Here is a 19,585-nt window from a genome sequence, read left to right as displayed (position 1 = left end):
CCAATACAAAAAAAGACGCTATGAAAGACGGCAGAATAGTGAAATATAAACATAAGTAAATATTTCGAGAATGATGAAACAATGGTAATAATAGCTGTGTGATAATGTTGCAGACAGCCATTTTCTCCTTCCTCAGTTCAAATCCACTTATTTTTGCCTTTACCTTTTTCTTCCCCCCCCTTTTTTTTTCACCAGTGTAATATGATACACATTTATAATAATTTAATAAATAATTTTTTTAAATATTTTTAATGGTTTGTTAATACAATGGCCACACATTGGCTAAAATGTAGCCTGGAAGGAGATTAAGATGACAGTCATGTGCCAGTTGCAATAAACATTAATAAATACAGAATTTTATATACACACTAATGGGTTCAGGTATGTAATAATAAATGGATTCAGTACAGTGAGACAGGTGCACTGGGCTCACTGCTGAAACCTGCTATAAAAAAAAAGTGCAGCCATTATCAACCCACTGCAGGATGGAAGCCTCCTCAACAATTCATGGTGAGGGAAATGGACCATAATCTGCCACGCTGGTCCAGTGCGGGTTGGCAGATCGACCATATTCAGCAGTCAGGGGCTTGAACCCCGGTCTACTCAAAGAGCGTGTGCTACTGCACTCCCGCTCCTGACCACTCGGCTACGGAGGCCATAATTACCCACAATTTTATATATGGTAGTATGTATATAAAATTCTTTATTTATTAATGTTTTTATTGCAACTGGCACACATGACTGTCATCTTAATCTCCTTTTAGGCTGCATTTTAGCCAATGTCTGGCCATTATATTTTAAAATATTACTTATCTCCATAAATCTACATCTGGTCACTTTGACTAACCTCAACTCTTGTTTTAGGTTTCAATTTAATGAACTGAACTCCTTTTGACTTCAGTTTTAATTTTTATTTAATTCTTTTCCTTTATTTGTTTATTATTTTAGGCCTGGCATCTTATGAAATGAACCCTGCATCATTTAGCTGCTAACCAAAGTCACTAATATTTTTTTTTTTTTATATATTATACAAAAATACAAAGAATTTGGAATCGATGGAAAATTTGGAAGACTAAATCTGTGACTAAATTATTACTGAGTTAGTTATTTTCTTTAACAAAAGTAATTTAGCATTCTTTCATTTAGATCACTATTTATTTGAGTTTGCATTACAACAAAAAAAAACACAAACATCACACTTTATAATTGAAATAATAATATCATCACATGAACTGTCCTGTAATATATATAAAAGCATGTTGATTTAAGTCATAAAATTAAAAGCAAGACTAAAAACTTATATACCCAGTACAAGCAACAAAACTAAATAAATTAATAAAAGTAATAATAAAGCAGTGCCACAGTCTTTAATACAAACCTTGATTTCATAAACTGTAAAGATGCTATGATGTATATTCCATGCTGTTACTGAGAGATAAGCTTTGCTTCCTTTGCTAATACAAATATCAGTATCTTTCTAACAATTCTAGCATCAAAATTCAAATAATTTTGATACTGGAGTTGTTAGAAAGGTACTGATACAGATAGAGACTGAAACATGCTTATGACTTCCTTGTGGACAGTTCACTAGACTAAAACAAGTGGGAGCTGATATCTAGAAATATCTATAGATTTATATTATTTAATATTCGGTAAACCTTTACTTCGATTAATATCAATACACTATTCATATAAATTAATGTAATAAGTTATTAATTAGGTTTTTTTTTTTTTTAACATTTCATTAAATATTTCCCAGTTATATTAATTATCATAAATTACCTTAAATGTTCTTTTGGCAATTGGTGGAATCGCACTCAGGTTTGTTACAAAAGAAATACTACTTTCTATCCATGATGTCAGTAGACAACTACACAAATAATTATAATTATAATAACAAAAAAAGCAATGTAAATCGAACTTGCTACACTCAATTAACACTAATCAAATCCAAACACAGTAATGGCTTTATTAGCATTGAGCATGCGCATTAGTACTCTCTGGGTTTTGATGGCTGCATTAGTTCCATGTTCATACAAGGATGGCGCTGGGAGTAACTGAGGAAGTGACCACTCTGTATCTTACTACAGGTTGACCCTCACTAATTCGGCCATCGGTAATCCAGTTCCACTACTAATTCGGACAATTTCCGCAAACATAATTTCAAATTTTCTAGGTCGGCGCACTGACCTGCCACTACTGTTTTGGTGGCGTTGGTTGCAGCATCAGTTGTTGACGTGAACTCGTAAACACTGGCAAGCCATTCCCACTTGTTTTTCTGCATTTATTATTATTATAACCTGCTCACATTTAGCCCCAGCCATTGTTCCAATGCATAAAGGAAGTGCCTCACGTGGTGTAAAGCGCAAACACCGTACATTGTTCATAACAGATAAAAGTTGAACTTCTGAAAAAACTCGACAGCAGTGTGTTCTGTGAGAAGTTTAATTCTGCTTAATTGTAAATTACAGCAGTTTCTCTCAGTTCCTCTTATTTTACTAATTTTCTTTTAGCCATTCCTTTTTAGATTTTTTTTTTTACAATACACTTGTACAAACTTGCGGAAAAACACAACACAACACACTGGATAATATGGAGTTCTTTACGTATGTAAACTCTAGAAGGAAAGGGATGAATCAGATTGAACCACTGGATATTGATAGTTCAACTGTTGATGATCCTGCTCAGGTATCTAACAGACTAAATGAGTATTTTGCATCTACATTCACACATGGCTAAAAGAAAATTAGTAAAATAAGAGGAACTGACCTGCCACTACTGTTTTGTTGGCATTGGTTGCAGCATCAATTGTTGACGTGAACTCGTAAACACTGGCAAGCCATTCCCACTTGTTTTTCTGCATTTATTATTATTATAACCTGCTCATATTTAGCCCCAGCCATGGTTCCAAAGCATAAAGGAAGTGCCTCACGTGGTGTAAAGTGCAAACACCGTACATTGTCCATAACAGATAAAAGTTGAACTTCTGAAAAAACTCGACAGCAGTGTGTGCTGTGAGAAGTTTAACTCTGCTTAATTGTAAATTACAGCAGTTTCTCTCAGTTCCTAATTTTCTTTTAGCCATTCCTTTTTAGATTTTTTTTTTTTTTACAACACACTTGTACAAACTTGCGGAAAAACACAACACAACACACTGGATAATATGGAGTTCTTTACCTATGTAAACTCTAGAAGGAAAGGGATGAATCAGATTGAACCACTGGATATTGTTGGTTCAACTGTTGATGATTCTGCTCAGGTGGCTAACAGACTAAATGAGTATTTTGCATCTACATTCACACATGAGGAGTTATTCAGGGAGGGGGGGGGATTGCCAGAGGTGAATTAAACTCTGGCAGTGAGCTAGATGATTTTGTAATAACTGAGAGGAAAGTGGAGGAGAAATTGTTGAAGATAAACATAAAAAAGGCGCCCAGGGTGGATGGGATCTATCCAATTATATTAAGGGAGGCAGCAAAGGAAGTAAGCAAACCCTCAGCCATAATTATAAATTCCTTGGACTCAGGGGAGGTACCCATGGACTGGAGATGTGCAAATGTGACCCCAATTCACAAAGGAGGATCAAAGGGCAACACAAGTAATTATAGACCTGTTAGTTTAACTTCTGTTCCAGGGAAATCAATGGAAGCACTGGTTAAAGAAGCATTGCAGGATCATCTAGACAAGATTTCAGTTATGGCTCAGACACAGCATTGTTTTTTTAAGGGGAAGTCTTGTCTGACCAATTTAATTGGATACTATGATGTGGTCACAAAGGAACTGGATGCTGGGAATAACTTTGATATCATATATTTGGACCTTAGAAAGGCTTTTGATACTGTTGCACATGGAAGACTGCTGCACAAATTGGAGCAGTGTGGCATTGGAGGTAAAGGGATGGTTGAGTGGGAGAAGACAGAGTGGTAATCAAATGGACACTGCTCTTCGTGGACTAATGTCAATACACTATTAGTGGAGTCTCTCAGGGTTCAGTGTTGGATACATTGTTGTTTTCTGTATTTATAAATGATACTGATGATGGTATATCAGGCTTAATGTCCAAGTTTGCAGACGATACGAAGGTTGGCAGGGTTGTTAACGACAGTACGCTGCTATAATAGGATCTAGAAAAGTTGAGCAGATGGGCTGAGAGGTAGTAAATGAAGTTTAACATTGACAAATGTAAAGTACTACATATGGGAAGTAGTAACCTCGGCAAGGTATCAACTCTGTGGTACTACACTGACAGTGTAAAGTGTGTTAGTTGTCTGACAGCACCAGGGGTTTCCCCCATCTCTGCGTTGTATTCTTTGTGAGCGACACAGAACTCTGTGGAGGCCAGAAATTTAAAAGTGTGTGGGAAGTGGTCTGTTGTGTAGCATATGTTCTGTTGTTTCTCTGACCATTTAGTCATTGGGCCCCTATTGGGACCCACCGTTGCCCACACTTTGCCACGAGGAGGCAGGTCAGGCACCCAGTAGATTATTTAAGTACTCTGGCAGGCTCTACCACCTAATTTCCAAGGATTTCAGTGGCAAGCCTAAAAAAAAAAAAAATGAGGGGAGTGTACACTAGAATTTGGCCAAAAGAGATTAACAAGAAAACGGTAGAATTTAGACGTTGATTAGAATTTGGCGGCATTGTTAAGGGGTGTACTCGGTCGGTTTAGTGAGAGAAGGGAGGGAGACTGAAGACTGGGGGGGAAACAGATAGAAGAATAGGGACGATAGAGTAGGCATCCCCAAAGAGGTCAGTGGGGGAGGGAGGAGAGAGAGACCTGTCTCCTCCCTCCCCCGCCAGGGGATGGGGTTTTTAAAGAGAACCAGGTTAGAGTACCCAGTTCAGATTGCCAATGGCGTGTTGGCAGCAGCACCACAGAATGTCTTCGTCGGTGTCAAATCTGGTAGGAAGGTCAAGCTGCCCATCCCGCTCTGGGATGGGATATGTTTGTTGGCAGTGGTTAACCCACCAGGCTAAGGGGTGGGAGAGCAGATCTCAGCTTGTTTGCCTGTTCCTCTTGTCTCTTGCCAAAATCTCAATGAAAGCTGAGAATTGCAAAAGTCAATTAATCGACTGGTATTCTTTTAGCAACAGTTTCTTATTACAAACTTAAGCAGTAGTAGTAATGGCAAATGATGCAAGAAAGCAAGCTTCTAGGATCAGCCAAACAAAATAAGAAAAAAAAAAAAAAAAAACAGCTATACAATTCACCCACCTGTACCCTCCGAGAACTTTTCTAGTTTTTACTTGAATTTATTCAACCCATCCACTTCCACAACAATAGAAGAAAGCCTGTTACAACAATCAACCACCCACTGGCTGAAGGCAAACTTCCACACATCTATCCTGCAACCATCCTTCCAGAACTTATATTTATGCGACCCCTCGTGTGTAATCTCAGTAAAAGGAAGAATAACATTCACGTTCAGCTTACTCATTCCATTCAAGGTTTTAAACACCTCAGTCAGATCTTTCCACTGCACTTTGCAGAATTCAAGTTCTAGGTAAGAGGATTTTAGTTCCAATCCTATTACTGGTTTGAAGAATTTTCTGAAGACCATTTAGCAATCGTATTACTGGTTTGAAGAATTTTCTGAAGACCATTTAGCTGTCTTTCATAGAAATCTTTTTCCCCCTTCACCAGTCTGGTTGCCCTTCTCTGCACCCTTTCCATCAGATCTATATCATTTCTAAAGTGAGACTTCTAGACCTATATACAGTACTCAAGATGCAGCCTAACTATGGAGGATAATCACCTCTTAATCCCTGCTAGCAAAGTTTCTCTATATCATTGACAAAACACCATGAGCTGTCCTGGATGCATGTCTGCATTGCTCACAGAATTTCATATCTGACTGCATGATTACCCTCAGGTGTTTTTCATTCTCCACTACCCTAAGTGTAGTACCACACACTTGATAAGTTACTCCGGGGTTACTGCTACTCCATATGCAGTACCTTGCATTTGTCAATGTTAAACTTCAACTGCCATTTCTTACTCCATGACCCAATTTTCCTAGATCTTGTTGCAGTAGCTCACCCTGAGGACTGTCATTAACCACCCCAACAAACATTGTATCATCTGTAGACTTAGACATTAAACCTGATATACCTTCATCAATATCATTGATAAATATTGATAACAACAATGGGCTCAGCACTCCACTAATAACATAACATAAGTCCACGAAGAGCAGTGTCCATCGATAATCAACTCTGTCTTCTTCCACTTAACTTTCCCTTTATCCATAGCAGTAACTTGCCCTTAGTGCCACATTGCTCCAGTTTGTACAGCAATCTTTTATGTGCAACCGTATCAAAAGCCTTCCTGAAATCCAAGTATATGATGTCAAAATTATTTTTTGCATCCAGTTCCTTGGTCAATTCATCACAGCACCCATGAGATTGGCTAGATGAGATCGCCCCTCAACAAATCCATGCTGTGACTGCAGTATAATTTCATACCTGTCCAGATGGTCCTGCATTACTTCTTTAACCAATGAAGCACAAGTATAGTAATAAAACAAATTTCTGAAATGAATGTTTCTCTCCACTGTCTTTAATTAGTATGAAAATTTGTTTAAGTTTTCAATTATATTAATGGCATACACGTTTCTCTCTTCAACTAATTTTGTAACTTCATTTGTAAAACCTTTCTCAAAGAAAGTCAACTTCTTTGAGATCACTGTAGTCATCAGGAATCACTGTTTTTTTTTTTAATTCCTAAATTACATCATCAATCTTGTATATTTTAGGAATGAATTCATCCCTACACCATTTCATTTTGTTTGTTTCACCTGCTGCTGCTTCTTTGCAGGCTGCCTGATTTCTCCTCAGAATCGGAACTTATCTCTCAATATTGGAGTTCATCATCACTGCTAACTTCTATTTCATGAGACACAACATTTTAAGAATCTTCAACATCAGATTTACAAATTTCATATACTCCTGATGCTATTATATGATAAAACATTTTACAGGAATAAAACTGCAAATTGCCCAATCAGCCATCAGTAGTAGTAGTCGTGGCATGTGATGCAAGAAAGCAAGTGTATGAGCTTATGCAGCATCAGCCAAAAAAAAAAAAAAAAAAAAATCACACCATTCCCTCCAAATGCCTGTCCAGTTCTCCCTTAAATTTATTCAACCTATCAACTTCCACAACGACAGATGGAAGTTTGTTCCAGAAATTAACCACCCGCTGGCTAAAGGCAAATTTCCACATCTATTCTACATCTGTCCTTTCTTAATTTGAATTTATGCTCCCTTAGGTTTGTAATCTGAACAAGTGGAAGAATCCCATCAGAATTCAGCGTGCTCAACCCACCCTTATACACCTCAATCAGATCACCGCGCAGGTGCCTAGTCTCCAGCCACTGCAATTTGCAGAACTTAAGCCTCTCTTGCCCTTCATTCCCCTCGCCAATCTTGTTGCCCTTCTCTGTACACGCTCAAGTAAATCTACATTGAATGAGTACAATGAACAATTGTACATTGTACTCATTCGAGTCATTAGGCCTATAACACACTCCTACTCTTATTTTTGCTTTCGCAGTGCTTATGTCACACCAAACTGACTCAACAGTGCACTGTTCATCTATATCAACTGGATGCACTTCTTTTGATTTTGTTTTTCTTAATTAACAGCATAACACCTCCTCGCTTTCTATCCTGTCTATCCTTTCTGTATACATTGTACTCCCCAAATTCCAGTTCTGCATTCCTTATATCTGTGTGACACCACGTCTCTGCTATCCCAACAATATCCGCCTTTGATGTCTTGACCAACACTTCAAATTCATCAAATTTATTTACTATACTTCTAACCTTGGTATACATGCAAGCATACATGCTCCTATTCCTAGTTACCCTAACATATCCCATATACCCACCTATATCACGATGACTGCCATCTGTACCTGAAACCCCCAACACCCCACGCTCCAGGTCGCTACTTATTCTAATAGAAGTTGTGCAAGAATCACCTTCACCTCTACCTGTGGCTACTGTTAAACTATTAGTCCTTGTATCCCCCCCCAAGCTATCAGTTTTCCGACCCACCTAACACTGCCTCGATAGCATCAGCAAATATTCTTGCACCCTTTTTATTTAAGTGTATCCCATCCCTGTAGAAGCAGTCTCTCCTGTTAACAAGTACAGACCAGGCTGAAAAAAATTCTACCCTTGAGCCTTTCACAATCTTTCCAGGGCCGAATTGATCGACAATGCTCTCATCATATACTCCCTCCTATCGTGTCTGGGCAGAATTGCAGACACTTTCAAATTCAACCCTAATTCTTGGCTTTTGTTCAACAGTGACCTGTACTTGTTAAGTAATTCTGCCGGTCTCCTACTCTTAATATCATTAGTGCCAACATGTACAACTATATCACAACTATATTTTGTGCCCTTAAAAGATGATATCCGCTCTACGTCATCAACCTTTGCCCCTGGCAGACATACCCTGGTCCTGTTCCATCTATCCTTTTTACAAAGCACGTTCCCCGTTTCCCTGACAATAGAGTCACCAACAACTACTAGTTCCTGTGGGACCAGCACAATCTGCCTTGGGGGGTTGCCGTTGTGTTGCATGATGACCAAGTGCAAGCACTGGCATTGATGTGGGCAGCTGAGAGCTTGACGAGCCCCTCAATTTAGATCCTTCGAGGGCATCCACCCTGTCCCTCAAACTCTCATATAGGCCCATAACAACGCTGAGTTGTTGCCTGATTTCCTTACACTCCTTACATCGCGCACACACAAAGACATCTCCCGTGGCAATATCATGCTCCGTTCCAGAGAGTTCGGCACACATTTCAAAAGTTGCACATTTTTTTAGGCTGTGATGGGTTGGAGAATCGCTCCTGTCAGTTCTCCCTCGAGTCAGAGCACTCCTGCCACTTTGTGCCTGTTGCTTTGCTGCTCTAGTTTGGGGCATGCTATTTTAAATTAATAAGATCAATAAATTAAATTAATTAAATGTCAATACTATGCTATCTAATAGAAACAATGAAGCATATTACTCTATGTAATTATATGTTAGAGCTACCTAGTTACCTCAATTAAAAATTTGAATTTCCTACCACTATATACAGAAACAATGGCTGCAAGATTCGAACGAAACAACGGTTTTACGTATATTAAGTAGTACAGTAATCCACAAAAACTCTTTATCTAAATTAAAATAAAAATAACCAGTGTAACTATAACTATAAGACTACGTATTAAGTACAATAAAAAATAACAATTATGTAAATAAAAAGGCAAACACTTATTGATTTTCCGGAGCCTGTAACTCACAGCTGTAATTTTTAAAGAGAGTCTGTGCCCTCTTTCGTTAACTGTTTATATGTTGCTCCATGCCGCCTCCATAGCCAGGTGGGAAGGAGCAGCAGTGCATAGCACACACTTCTTGATTAGACCGGGGTTCGAGCCCGTCACCACCAAATACGGAGGATGCAGAAAGGTCAGGGAATGACCACCGCATATTCCCGGAGCAATATGGCCTTAGTTGCTAATGCTCCTAAAAACCAAAATAACATAACATGTGTTGCTCCACAGTAATACTTTGGAGCCAGCCATGTGATATGTTCATGATTTATAAGAAGAATTCCTGTATTATTATTGGAAGAACCCCATGAGCTGTCCTAGCACCTTGTTTACACTGCTCAGAAACTTCATGTCAGTACAGTTACCTCTGATTGCTTTCATTTTCAATTATGATTCCTGTCATAAACAATCTTGCCAACAACCTTTTTGTAATATCTGAAAACAGACAATAAGCTTGATATACCGTCATCAGTACCATTAATAAATATTGAAAACAGTAAGGAGCCCAGCATTTAATCATAAGGGACTCCATTAATGAACCCAAGAAGAGCAATGCCTATTTATAACCTTTTTCTGCCATCCCTTTACCCATAGCAGTAACTTTCCCCTAATGCCACACTGCTCCAATTCACATAGCAATCTTTCATGTGGAACAGTATCAAAAGCTTTACTGAAATCTAATATGATGTCAAAATTATTATTCATCCAGTTACTGTGTTATAGTAGCTACTCATCAGTCAAAAATCAAGATCTCCCCAATCCATGCTGTGATTTTCATATAACTGCATTCCAATCAAGATGATTCTGCAACTTCTTTAACTACTGGCTCCATTATTTTCTCTTGAACAGAAAAGTCAAATTTGAAGGTCTGTGATTATTCACTTAGCCCTTTGATCTCCAACCTATAGGGACCTTCTTTGAATCAAAGCATGCTCTCATAATTATGGCCAAAGGCATGCTTACATCTTTTTATGCTTATTTTAATATAATTCAATAGATTTTATCATATCCAGGTACCGTATTTACTTTTGGCTTCAACAATTTTTCTCTCACTTTTATCACAAAATCATTTGTAACTTTGTGATAACTGACACTGTTGCACATGGAAGATTACTGTACAAATTGGAGCAGTATGGTATTAAGGTTAATTTTCTACAATGGATAAAAGGGTGGTTGAGTGGGAGAAGACAGAGTGTGGTAAACAATGGACTCTTTGTGAACTAATGTTATTAGTTGTCCCACAGGGTTCGGTGTTGGGCCCACTGTTGTTTTGTTTTGTAATACTTTGAATAAGTAACACTTCCCCAATAGACATAGAGTAAAAAATATGTGGAGGTCCTACAGTCTCGAAACTTTATTAGACGGTCAGACAACTTGAGTAGTCGAGACCTGCTAATTAGCAGGTCTTGACCTACTCAAGTTGTCTGACCAACTGTTCCTTAATAGACATGATGCATTTGTACTAACTTATATATCTGTAAATTTTCCCACAGTCTAAGGCTTTTGCCCTGAATCTTTATTAAGTATTAAACTACTACAAACCATTTAGCATCTCTTATATTGTGGACTTAATTTCAAAACTGGGTTGTCAGCTGTTATATCATCAGGATATACCCACCTATGAAGGGCCAAATAACCTTGAAACAGCCATCTGGGTGGTGGTGGTGGTGAAATTAAGTAACAATAGTCTTCTCTATTGGAGGGAAGCATTACTTATTCGAAGTATTATAACTGAATAGGCAACTTATTGTGAAGGGCATTCACAGATGTAATGAAATGGTGCCACAATGATAATTAGGTTAATTTACTGCATACAGACACAATGCATTTGCACTAACTTATATGTCTATAAATTTTCTCACAGTCTGATGCTTTTGCCCTGAATCTTTAATTATTTAATGCAAACTGTAAAGATTTATTCATGTTCTAATAGATGCAGTTTGATAAAATGTAAAACAGACATCCTGTATATTATCCTTACTGTGTTCTTTCCATATGCAAGGGATTTCTCTTGTTTATTTACCCCTTCCCCTCACCCTGTTAAAGACTTTGGTAGTTTTTTCCCTGATATACCTTCATCAATGATATTGATGAAGATATATCAGGCTTAGTGTCGAAGTTTGCAGATGATACAAAGGTTGGCAGGATTGTTAATGACAGTAATGGCAATGTGCTACTGCAACAGGATCTAGAAAATTTGGGCAGATTGCTGAGAAGTGGCAACTGAAGTTTAACATTGACATATGCAAAGTACTGCATATGGGTAGAAGTAACCCCAGAGAAACGTACCAACTGTGTGGTACTACATTTACGGTGATAGATAATGAAAAAGACCTGGGAATGATTGTGCAGTCAGATATGAAATTTTCTGAGCAATGCAGGCAGGCTGCCAGAGCAGGTTATGGGGTATTGTCAATGATATACAGGAATTTTGATAGCAGAAAAAAGGAGGTGATTATCCCTTTGTATAAGGCAATGGTCAGGCCACGCCTTGAGTACTACGTACAGGTCTGGAGGCCTCATTTTAGGAAGGATGTAGAGTTGCTTGAGCATGTATAGAGAAGGGCAACAAGATTGGTGAGGGGAACGAAGGGGTCCTCTTACTAAGAAAGGCTTTGCAAATTGCAGCGGCTGGAGACTAGGCACCTGCGAGGTGATCTCATCAGGGTGTATAAGGTCTTGAATGGGTTGAGCATGCTGAATTTTGATGGGATTCTTCCACTTGCTCAAATTATGAACCTGAGGGGGCATAAATTCAAATTGAGGAAAGACAGTTGTAGAATAGATGTCCGGAAATTTGCCTTTAGCCAGCGGGTGTTAATTGCTGGAACAAAATTCCATCTGTCATTGTGAAAGTTAATGGCTTAAATAAATTCACGGAGGAACTGGACATACTTTTAGAGAGAATGGTCGTGTGAAATTTTTTTTTTTTTTTTTTGGCTGATGCTACATGAGCTCATACGCTTGCTTTCTTGCATCATATGCCTCTATTACTACTACTTTGCTGACTATTACACAAAAAAGTGAAAGTTCCATAGTCATACACTGTAATCTATAATTCCACCTCTGTAATGTTATTATATTGAAGTGACAAAATGTCACTTCATTACATTAATATGTGCAATACATGAGTATATACCAGTAATACAAATATCCCCACAGTATTCATTTGGTTATTTAGTGCAGGAAAGTGTAGCTGATCACAACATTTAAAATTAATATAATTGAATTTAGTATTATAATGGCTAAATGATGTAGAGAAGCAAACCTTTTCTGCAATTGCCAAAAAAAGGGGGGGGGGAACTTCTATCATTCGTACATTCTCTGTTGATGATAAATGGTTATCCAATATATATGTATACACACTGTGGTGGGTAGTTGATTCCAATGATTCAGCCTGTTACTCCTGAAAATTTTGCATTTGTCCCCCACCGGCTCTTCTCTTTTATATCAGTGAAAATATATTTCCATATGTTCTTCATTTTGTGCCCTCCTAACTTGAACACAATATTCTAAATGTGGTTTCACCATTGTTCCATATAAAGGGACAATTTAGTCTTAAAGTAGTCGGTTATGAATAAGTCTTAATAACAATTAAAAATCAGGTTTCAATTAACCCACTGGCACTCCATTCCATCATAAAGTATAATAGCTCTTGTTAGTATACATATATTAATATATGTCTATATTAATATAAGTGCATTAATTTTAGATTCTCTTCATAACTTTAATTTTGCATTGATAAGAAGAGGTCTTAATAAATTTATAACTGTTGCACTTGTAGTCCTAAATGGGACTGTGCCATGAAGTCTGCAACCAGAAAGTTGTAGATGTTCATGTTATTTTTAGTGTTATTAAAAATTTTATTTATTTCTAGATTATGGGCAAAATGGACAGGTCCAAAGAAAGACAAATACTCAAAGATGAAATTTGACAGAGGCACTAAATGTGCAAACAGTGTGGAACGTACTACCGAAGTAAGTAATCTTCCTTAAAATGAACTCAAGAGTGATTACCATTGTTGCCAACTCTCTAGATTTACAATGGAGATTTATCTTTTTGACAATTTGACCCTCTTCTCTGTCTAACCATTATAATATAGTTCATAAAATAGAGTTTTCTCTCCTATAAGCAATAACCTAGTTTTTCTCTGTCTTTTTCATTTTGAAAAGTAAAACTGTGTTAAACTTAAGATTTTTTTTTAAATTTTGTGAATTTCTTATTCTTATTAACAAATATGGTTGTAATCAACAGCTGAGAATAGTTTGAGTGATCATTCAGTTAGCCATAAAAAAAAAAAAAAAATTTTATTTTGCAAGTTTCACATTTCCAATGCAATGCATACTCCTTTAACTCACACTGCCAACAGTGTAGAAACATGAGCCAAAATACTGCCTCTCATTATATTAATAATGGTCACCTTCCTTGCAAATCAAAATTATAAGTGATCAATGGGAGACAAGTACAGAGACAATATGTCATGAATGTCAAAACAAGCTGATGGATAATGAACTGAACAGTAGTATGCCATGCCATGCCTTGCCATGCCATTTGCAGAAAACTTTAATGTGTTTTGTATGGTAAAGCTCTACCAACATGCTATGAAATCAGTGAAATCCACTGAAGTGTTGCAACTTGAAATATTTAATACACTGATAGCAAAGTTGTGTAACTTTATGAATAAATTTGGTAACTTACAGAATTATTTTGGTGGCCAGCTGATTTTCTATCATGAATTCTCAAGACCAAAGCATGCTTCTTTATGGCAGTCAAAAGTCTGCTGACTCCAGACAGAATTCATAGATAGCAAGTTGCCAACAGTTTTCAGAAGCATTAAGTTAAATATTCAATTTTAACTTAAATATAATCATATTTGGAGAACTAATTTGTCATCTAATAGTATTATTCAGATAACAAATTTTCTGAATTAAACTGAAATGAATTGATTTTGCAAAAATAAAAAAAAACCTGATAAAGTTTACAGTATTTATCAATCCCAATAATTGATGTACAGTGGTCCTTGGTTGGAAAACTGAACAGTGCACAAGAAAGCTTGAAATATGACAAATTAACCTAAATCATGTTTGGTATTTTAGCAATTCCTCATAGCATTGTGAGAGGATATTCATCCAGGTGAGAAAAACAAAAACTGAGTTTAGATCTTCTCTTTCTGGTGAAGCTTTGGAAATGCTCTTCACAACCAAGCCCAGAGACAGCAGGTATGGACTAGGTCATATTGTTATGAACAAAACTTTGACTCAACATTTCTGAAGAGGGCAAAGTTTGCAACAATAGCTTTCTTGAATCAATCATAATCAGCTGACGTCTAATAGAGAATCTAAACAAAAATCCACAGGCAGAAAAATCCTAGCTAACGTTTGAGAGAATACTGTACCTGGTAAACAATTCTGTGGTGATATTGCAATTTAAAATGTACATGTTGGACTTTATTTTTTTGAAAAGAACTGCTTTTTGCTTGTATTTACCAAAATCTCTCTTGTTTACCTCCTGCTTATAGTTACCCATTCTCCAGTTTTTTGAAAGTCAAAAGTTGGTAGGTATGGACAAGGTCATATTCAAAGTAGGAATTTTGGAATAATTCTTAAACTATAATTAAAAAAGATATAACTTTTATAAAAAAGATATGATAAATTAAATTTTGTCTGCTGGTAGTACTATGAAAATGATTTATTTAAGTCTGACAAGAGGACTCTATAAACAACCTTTGTTACTGGAGAGCATAACTTGTCTGAAGTATTTTGGTTTGCTTTTATAGGAATTTCAGATTCACTTTCTCTCGGGTATTTCAGGTTTACAGTGTTTATTAAAGTGATGATGTAAACTGAAGATGACATATTCATTTTGTGTAGTGTTGTCTAATGTTGATCATTTTAATACTTGTTATTCTTCAGGTTTCTAATTCTGCTATTTCTTCTTCTTCTAGTATTAGATTCATCTGGAAATTTCCCCTTGAAAAAACTGAAAAGTGCAGTGAGGTGTAATTTCAATTGGAATTCCATTAAAGGTTAGATTAAACAGAGAAAATATCAAAGACATTTTCTCTAATTATGAGTTTGCTATTTTCACCAGTATGTCTCCTGATCACAGATGTCTCAGTGGCTTGAGAGATCCAATCAGTCCTTTTCTGGATTATAAAAGTGGGCTAAGGGCTATATGTCCAACTGCTTGATCTCCACTACGAATGATGCAAAACTGTGGTTTAGAGTATAGAGTTCTATCTGAGGGAGGGGGAATAAGAAACTGCTCTGGGAAATCATTAGGCTTTAATCATTAGGCTTTAATCATTATGTAGCAGTAAAAACAAATCTGTATTATTGTTATTAGGCTTCTACTTTTCTCAAAAACATCAACATAATTAATCACACACAGTATCAATAAATAGGGACTAGTTTTGTGCAACCACTGAATCCTAGGTCATTCTATTCAATACATTTAAAAAACTTTGAGATGTGAAAAACCCCTGCCACACTAACAGAGGAAGCAGCAGAAGAGGTAATCAGACTTTTAACTACAATAAAGAGAGAATCCTTAGATTTGGTTTCCTTAGTTTTGTTTAATCCTTAGTTTGGCAAAGTCACTATAAATTTGAGATATCCCCTCTTGTTCACAGCGGTAATCAGTTTCTAAAGGAGAAATTGATAATTATGAATCTGTAATAAGTTTTGTCTGTGCCAGGGAAGATTAAGATTATGGAGTATATAGTAAAAAGATGTAACAGAATCTGGACAGGAATGGAATTATAATGGAATCACAGCATAACTTTGTCAACCCTGAGTAAGGCACACTGGATCTTTCAGACCCCAGCAAATTTTACTGATTTTGTGTTCTTTACTCCATCCACACAGCTGAAACTCCCAGTACTTTTCAATAAAAGTGTTTTCCTTGATTTCTATATTAAAATTCCGGAAATCTCTGGAATTTTAATATATAAATCAAATTTGTTATTATTTAGGATAGGACAAATGCAGAATGAAGCATGAAATTCTTCATTCTGCATTCAGTCCTTAAGGTTGTCACAGACATTCTCTTAGGTAGCAAGCTGGGCTTGCTACCCAAAAGTCTAAAACACCGATGGAACTGATATTCGGGTGACACTCAAGTCAAGTGGACCTAATTTTGGCAAAGTTTGGTCAGTCTGTGATAGCTAAATCCTCTGCTTGCACCTTCATGATGGTGGGACTGTTAGTAACCCTGCAAACCAATCCAAACAGAGGTCGAGGTGTATGCTGTCCATACCACACAGATGAATGCCACCCCTCTGTGTTACCAGGCAATACTAGATAGTAGATGACTCATCAACCAGTGCAATATCACCACTTTGCTTATTGGAGGCTTGAAGTGTTGGAACCCATGTTTAGCATCCAGGGCAAAGCTCCAGCAACCCTCCACCCATCTCTTTCATCATGTAGTATGATTGATGTCTTCTGAGGTTATGATGGACATTGTGGCAAGATCCAGTCTTCCTTACATTTTGAGGGTACAGCTCTAAAACAGTGATCGCAGACTGGAGGCTTCCAGATCAGCTAGTGTATAAACTTGCTGGCAGGAGTCTGAGCAATATGCATGCAGGGGCCATTGTCGAGGCCACATTATTACATTATTTAGCACACATTAAGGAGCTAAGTATATTGTTGCATTGCGAATGCCATATCCAAAAATTTCATTGCTTCATACAGTGTCCTCACCTTTTCGATACACCATGAATTGTCAAATTAATACATCAAACTCATCTGCAAAAAGATCTAAACCTCCCAAATATTTCCTTGTTCATTTCAAAAATATACATGGTCTCAGTGATTCCATTTCTACTTACAATTTTCCAAACCCCGTGTACTTTTTTGATAGAATCCCAATTATCATTTGATATGGAATCTCCTCTTTTCAATCTTCTCTGGCTTAAAATCTCTCTACCACATTCTGTCAAGTTCATATGTTGCCTTTATTGTTTTCCCAACTACACTAATCACTTGGAATTCTTTGACTTCCTCTCTTTGAAACTTGACTTTCTCCAGTCAAACTTTCCTAACAGTGAGATAAATTTCCTTGGTGATTTTGATGTTCACTGCTGGCTTCTGTTTTCTAGTCATGTGAACCCAGCTGGTTGAGATGCTGAGGCTTTTGCAATTACTAATGACCTTGCACAGATTGTGAATTTACCTACAAGCCTCCATAGCCGAGTGGTCAGGAGCGGAGTGCAGTAGCACACACTCTTTGAGTAGACTGGGGTTCAAGCCCCTGACTGTCAAATATGGTCAATCTGCCAACCCACACTGGACCAGCGTGGCAGATTATGGTCCATTTCCTTCAACATGAATCGTTGAGGAGGCTTCCGTCCTGCAGTGGATTGATAATGGCTGCAGTTTACCCTTTTTTTTCTTCTTTTTCACCAGACAATCCTAACCACACAGCCAACACGATCTTTTTCTCACAAACAACCATTAATGGCATACATGCTTGCCATATGGTTGAGGTGAGTGGTCCTCTAGTTATCTTGGTGATGGTCTCTTCTCAAATTGAGCCTTTTGCTCATGGCCACTCTCAACCTCGTGTTGTTTGGCATTACAACAAAGCAAAATGGGATGATATGTGAGATTTATTTTCTTCTTTTCCTTGGTCCGATTACTGTTTCAAATCTGCTGATGTCAACATGTGCTCAGATCGTGTCAGTAAAATTATTCTTGCAGGGATGAAATGCTTTATTCCACACTTCACCTTAAAATCACTTCCTTTATCTAAACCTTGGTTTTCCAATAAATGTGCTAAGGCTGTTCAAGATAAGAATGTTGCATTTTCTTAACTGCTTGTTAACAGGACAGACTGCTTCTACAGCGATGCGATACACTTAAATAGAAAGGGTGAAAGAATATTTGCTAATGCTATTGAGGCACTGTTAGGTGGGTCAGAAAACTGCTAGCTTGAGGGTGGGATTCAGAGACTAAAAGTAGCTGCAGGCAGAGGTGAAGGTGATTCTTGCACTACTTCTATTAGAATAAGCAGTGTCATGGAGCGAAGGGTGCTGGGGATTTCAGGGACTGATGGCAGTCATCGTGAAACAAGTGAGTATATGGGATGTGTTAGGGTAACTAAGGATAAGTGCATGTATATCAATGCTAGAAGTATAGTAAATAAATTTGATGAATTTGAAGTGTTGGTCAAGACATCAAATGTGGATATTGTTGGGATATCAGAGACGTAGTGTCACACAGATATTAGGAATGAAGAATTGGAATTTGGGGGAGTAAAATATGTACAGAAAGGATAGACAGGATAGGAAGGGAGGAGGTGTTATTCTGTTAATTAAGAAAAATATAAAATCAAAAGAATTGCATCCAGTTGATATAGATGAATGCACTGTTGAGTCAGTTTGGTGTGACATAAGCGCTGCGAAAGCAAAAATAAGAGTAGGAGTGTGTTATAGGCCTAATGACTCGAATGAGTACAGTGAACAGTTGTACTGAGAAATAGAGTGGGCTAGTAAATCAGAATGTCTTATAATGGAGGATTTTAACTTCCCAGATATTGACTGGAATTTGTAGGTTGGTCACTCACACACTATTAAGACTTTTGTGGATTTATTGGATGATTGTTTTCTACAGCAGCATGTTCGAGAGGCAACCAGAGAGGGTAATACTCTTGATCTGGTTATCAGCAATGATCATTCTTGTATTAAGAATTTGCATATAAAGGAACCACTAGGTGGTAGTGATCACAGTGTACTGATGTGGGATTTACTTAAAGATGTAATTACAATCAGGAGTAAAGGAAAGGCTTTTTGCTTCCGTAAAGGTGAGTATAGTGGTCTCAGACAGTTTTGAAATTCTGTACAGTGGGATCAACTGATGATGTTACCAACAGCAAATTTTAAGTGGGAAGCATTCAAGGAATTAATCGTGGAACTAACAGTTTAATACCTATTAAGAAATATTGTTCAGGGTTTAGGTCTAAATGGTTATCAAATGAACTAATGAGACTCGTGACAGAGAAGAAAAATGCATGGGATGCATATAAATTATCAGGCGACACAGAAGCCTATGGCAGATATAAGCCTGTCTGTAATCAAGTCACAAAGGAAGTTAGGCAGGCGAAGGCAGATTACAAGAAATATTTGGCAAAGGATGCTAAGAAAAACAGCAAGGATTTCTTTACTTGTATAAACTTTAAAAAGAAGGGAATGAATCTGATTGGCCCACTTGATATTGATAGTTTGACTGTTGATGATCCTGCTCAGATAGCA

General features: G+C 37.3%; 2 protein-coding genes across 14 annotated transcripts in view; one reads left to right on the top strand and one right to left on the bottom strand.

The window, feature by feature from the left end:
- Cdk12 (Cyclin-dependent kinase 12) overlaps nt 1-19,585 on the bottom strand; it is a 621,218-nt gene that overhangs the window by 14,574 nt on the left and 587,059 nt on the right. The gene's annotated exons all lie outside the window — the stretch shown is intronic.
- LOC150090760 (glucosidase 2 subunit beta-like) overlaps nt 1-19,585 on the top strand; it is a 213,876-nt gene that overhangs the window by 179,960 nt on the left and 14,331 nt on the right. For both annotated transcript variants that reach the window (XM_090372539.1, XM_090372533.1), the window contains exon 15: nt 13,208-13,307. In XM_090372539.1, the coding sequence (XP_090228665.1) occupies nt 13,208-13,307 (100 nt within the window). The remainder of the gene's footprint in view (nt 1-13,207; nt 13,308-19,585) is intronic.

The sequence above is a fragment of the Mastigoproctus giganteus genome, chromosome 1 (assembly GCF_048544385.1).
Source record: "Mastigoproctus giganteus isolate SK-2022 chromosome 1, ASM4854438v1, whole genome shotgun sequence".
Classification (NCBI taxonomy): Eukaryota; Metazoa; Arthropoda; class Arachnida; order Uropygi; family Thelyphonidae; genus Mastigoproctus; species Mastigoproctus giganteus.
This window is presented reverse-complemented; position numbering and strand designations above follow the sequence as displayed.